Here is a 3,331-nt window from a genome sequence, read left to right as displayed (position 1 = left end):
TTGTTATTATTATTATTATTATTATTTGTAGTAGTAGTAGTAGTAGTAGTAGTAGTAGTAGTAGTAGTAGTAGTAGTAGTAGAAGTAGTAGTAGTATTGTTGTTAATGTTATTATTATTATTATTAGTAGTAGTAGTAGTAGTAGTAGTAGTAGTGGTATTGTTGTTAATGTTATTATTATTATTATTATTATTATTAGTAGTAGTAGTAGTAGTAGTAGTAGTAGTAGTGGTAGTAGTATCAGTAATATAATTATCATTTTTATTATTATTATCATCATTGTTAGTGGTAATAAATTTATTTAGCAAATATACATGGCATCAAAAGAATAGAAATTTAAAATAAATTAATTTCCCTTTTCGTACGTTGTACCACTAATATTTGTAGGCTTTTGTTTTGTTATTGTTTATGTAACAAAATACTGCTTCAATGTCAAAGGCAGCACTAGCAACTTTTTACTAGTCCTTCATTTAAATGTTGGTATTACAAACTATCTATATAAAAGACTGCTGTGTGTTCGACACAATTCTTATCCTCGTTCAATAATTATTATCAATTCCTACATTTTTCACTGCTCGTAAATATTGTCAAAGTTTTGTTAGTTATAATATGATGAAAACGACCTTGATGTGTAAATCAAAATTGAATAAATTGTTGGTAATTGAAAGCTTTGAGTCGAAACTCAATTTTCTATAGAAAAAATTGCAAAAACGCCGTATTCAAACTTTTCATTCTTTGTAAAGTGGCAAAGACTGCTGTTTGTCTTCTCGTCGTACTTTTTCTCAATATCAATTCTATGGTTTTGTCTGATTTTTTATTTTTTATAATCACCTTGATATTTTCTATCTTTTATTCTGTAGATGCAGTTTAGAAGATTAGAAGCAATACATGATTTGACCGTATGCTAAGTGTAAATGTGTGCAAGAAATGTGCCCTTTTTACAAAAATATCTAATTAATGAAATAGACATTCTTAAAAGTAATCACTTTGAGACTATTTTAACTTTTTGAAAAATTGTAAAATCAAGAACTAGTAAAGCCCTATTTCTTTCAAAATATAAATGTTTAAAAGCCCGGTATCTTTTATGAATTATTTCTATCAACTAAAGAATATAAACGAAGAAGCACAGGAATATAACGTCACCAGAAATCGAAAACACGACCCATGTACTCATTATTCATCTAAACATTTTTTTTAAAGACAACGGTATTTGATCTCAAATATACAACACGATCGACATTTTGAGCAATGTCTATTTTCTGACCAAAACATTTTTTTTTTATTTGTTGTTACAATGCTAGCTAAATGATCTATCAAAATTGCATTTAAAAATAAATTTGACATTTTGAACTTGTTAAATGTACAAGTTAATGAATATTACAAAACCGACGTCACGCATCCATTGAACCGTTCATTTCCTTATGTAAACTATATATAAGGCAGTTGTAGATTACAAAGACAGTACATTGCTAACTAAGCATCTCAGGTATTTAATACTATAAAGTAAGTAATCTTAATGTTTGGAGAAAAAGAATATTTTCATTATTTATTGATCAGATACTCAAATTCTTATTTGTATTTACTAAAGAATTAATCAGCGACGTTCGTCATAAAAAGATGCCTTACTATGAAATGACTCCTTTAACTAAATTGATGCTTTGCATTAAAAGTTTGTTTCCTTATAAGTATTTTATAACAAATATATTTATTCATATATTGGACATGAAAAGAGAGTTTGTGTTTTAATTGAATGAACATAAATATTTTAACATATCGATTCGTGCTGATTTAAAATGAATTTTACTTTTCCTTTATTTTCTTCGTTACAAAAAGACATTATACGATATGGATATGCATATTTCTGTTTTACATTTTCAAGTCTTTTTCGCAAATACTTTTAAAGTTTCAAACATAGATATTTCTTTGATTAAGATTTAAATCAACAGTTTATCGTTTTATATTGATACTGATATTTCATTTATTTATTTTTTTCAGCTAAAATGGAGGGAAAAGCTGTTTTAATTTTTCTTGGATTTGTTTCCTGTGTTTTTGCAGGTTTGTATTTTATATAAAATAATTAATAATAGTAATGATGATTCGCTTTATAGTCCACAGTTCAAAATGCTGAAACTAATCTCATTTATAACTTAATGCGGACAAAGTGTTTTCATGTGTATGATATCAGAGGCGAAGCCAAAAAACTGAAAATACAATAACGGAAACGTGTGAAAAAAAAACATCCAAAAAGGTCGTCAAAAGTACAGCAAAAACCTAATAAACACACCTTTTTCGCGATAAAGCTTAACAATGAAGACGCTATTTCTTCGTTAGCCAGCAAATAAAAATACAAAAGGATTGCAAATATAGATTGAAAATGTAGTTCTCTCTAAGAAGGTCAGTGAGGCAATTTCCTAGGGACAACAGAAGATGACTCAAATAAACTGCATTATTCAGTTTTTTATTAAACGTAATAGTTTATTAAAAGTAATGTGTCACAATCCTTTCATATTTTTGTGCAACTATTAAGACAAATTCAAGTCATAATATCAATGAAGAGTATTATCAACACTACAAAGGCCTCTTTCTTCCAAAATCTTGACATTTTTCACTTCATTTTAACAATTTTAATATTTTTTTTCGTCCTTATTACAGAATATAATTCTGGTAATACAGTCTCATCGGGATGCTTAAGACGTTGTAGATTGACAGGAAGACAAGGTTGTAGAAGATTTTGCCGAAGAATGGTTGACAATTCCCAATTAGACCACATTCTGCCAGGCGGTTCAATAGATCGTGTTATTACAGACCGTAAAGTAGATAGTTTTATTCAAGGAAGTTCATTAGATCGTATTATTCCAGGCGGTTCGGTAGATCATATTACCCTAGGCGGTAAAAGAGATAGTATTATTCGGGGAGGTTCATTAGATCGTATTATTCCAGGCAGTTCATTAGATCGTATTATTCCAGGCGGTTCAGTACATAATCTTATTCCAGGCGGTTCAGTAGACCGTGTTATTCGAGGAGATTCAGCACGTCGTATTATCCAAGGCGGTTCATTAGACCGTATTGTATCTGGTGGTTCAGTTGATCGAATTTTCCCAAAAGGCTGTGTCGACACTTGTTTTTCAAGGAATCAATGCAACATCAATGAGGATTGTCAAAACAGAAATGGATGCAATAAATGTGTTCGCGTTAATAGCTACACATAATTATGACATGATCAAAGGCCAGAAAATCGTGCAATGTTATTCTAACTTTATCCAAATATTGTGATATTATGACAGTTTTCTATTTGTAAAGATACCAAAATAAAATATGTATTGATATAGAA

At 29.1% G+C, this 3,331-nt stretch overlaps 1 protein-coding gene across 1 annotated transcript; it reads left to right on the top strand.

Moving 5' to 3' along the window:
* The first annotated feature begins 1,986 nt into the window (after positions 1 to 1,986).
* Positions 1,987 to 3,331, top strand: LOC139519557 (uncharacterized). The gene is made up of 2 exons (XM_071311730.1): positions 1,987 to 2,055; positions 2,653 to 3,331. The coding sequence occupies exons 1-2, from the start codon at positions 2,001 to 2,003 to the stop codon at positions 3,207 to 3,209; spliced, it is 612 nt and encodes a 203-aa protein (XP_071167831.1). The 5' UTR covers positions 1,987 to 2,000; the 3' UTR covers positions 3,210 to 3,331.

The sequence above is a fragment of the Mytilus edulis genome, chromosome 1 (assembly GCF_963676685.1).
Source record: "Mytilus edulis chromosome 1, xbMytEdul2.2, whole genome shotgun sequence".
NCBI lineage: Eukaryota > Metazoa > Mollusca > Bivalvia > Mytilida > Mytilidae > Mytilus > Mytilus edulis.
Note: the sequence above shows the minus strand (reverse complement) of the source record. Positions and strands in the feature narration are given on the sequence as shown.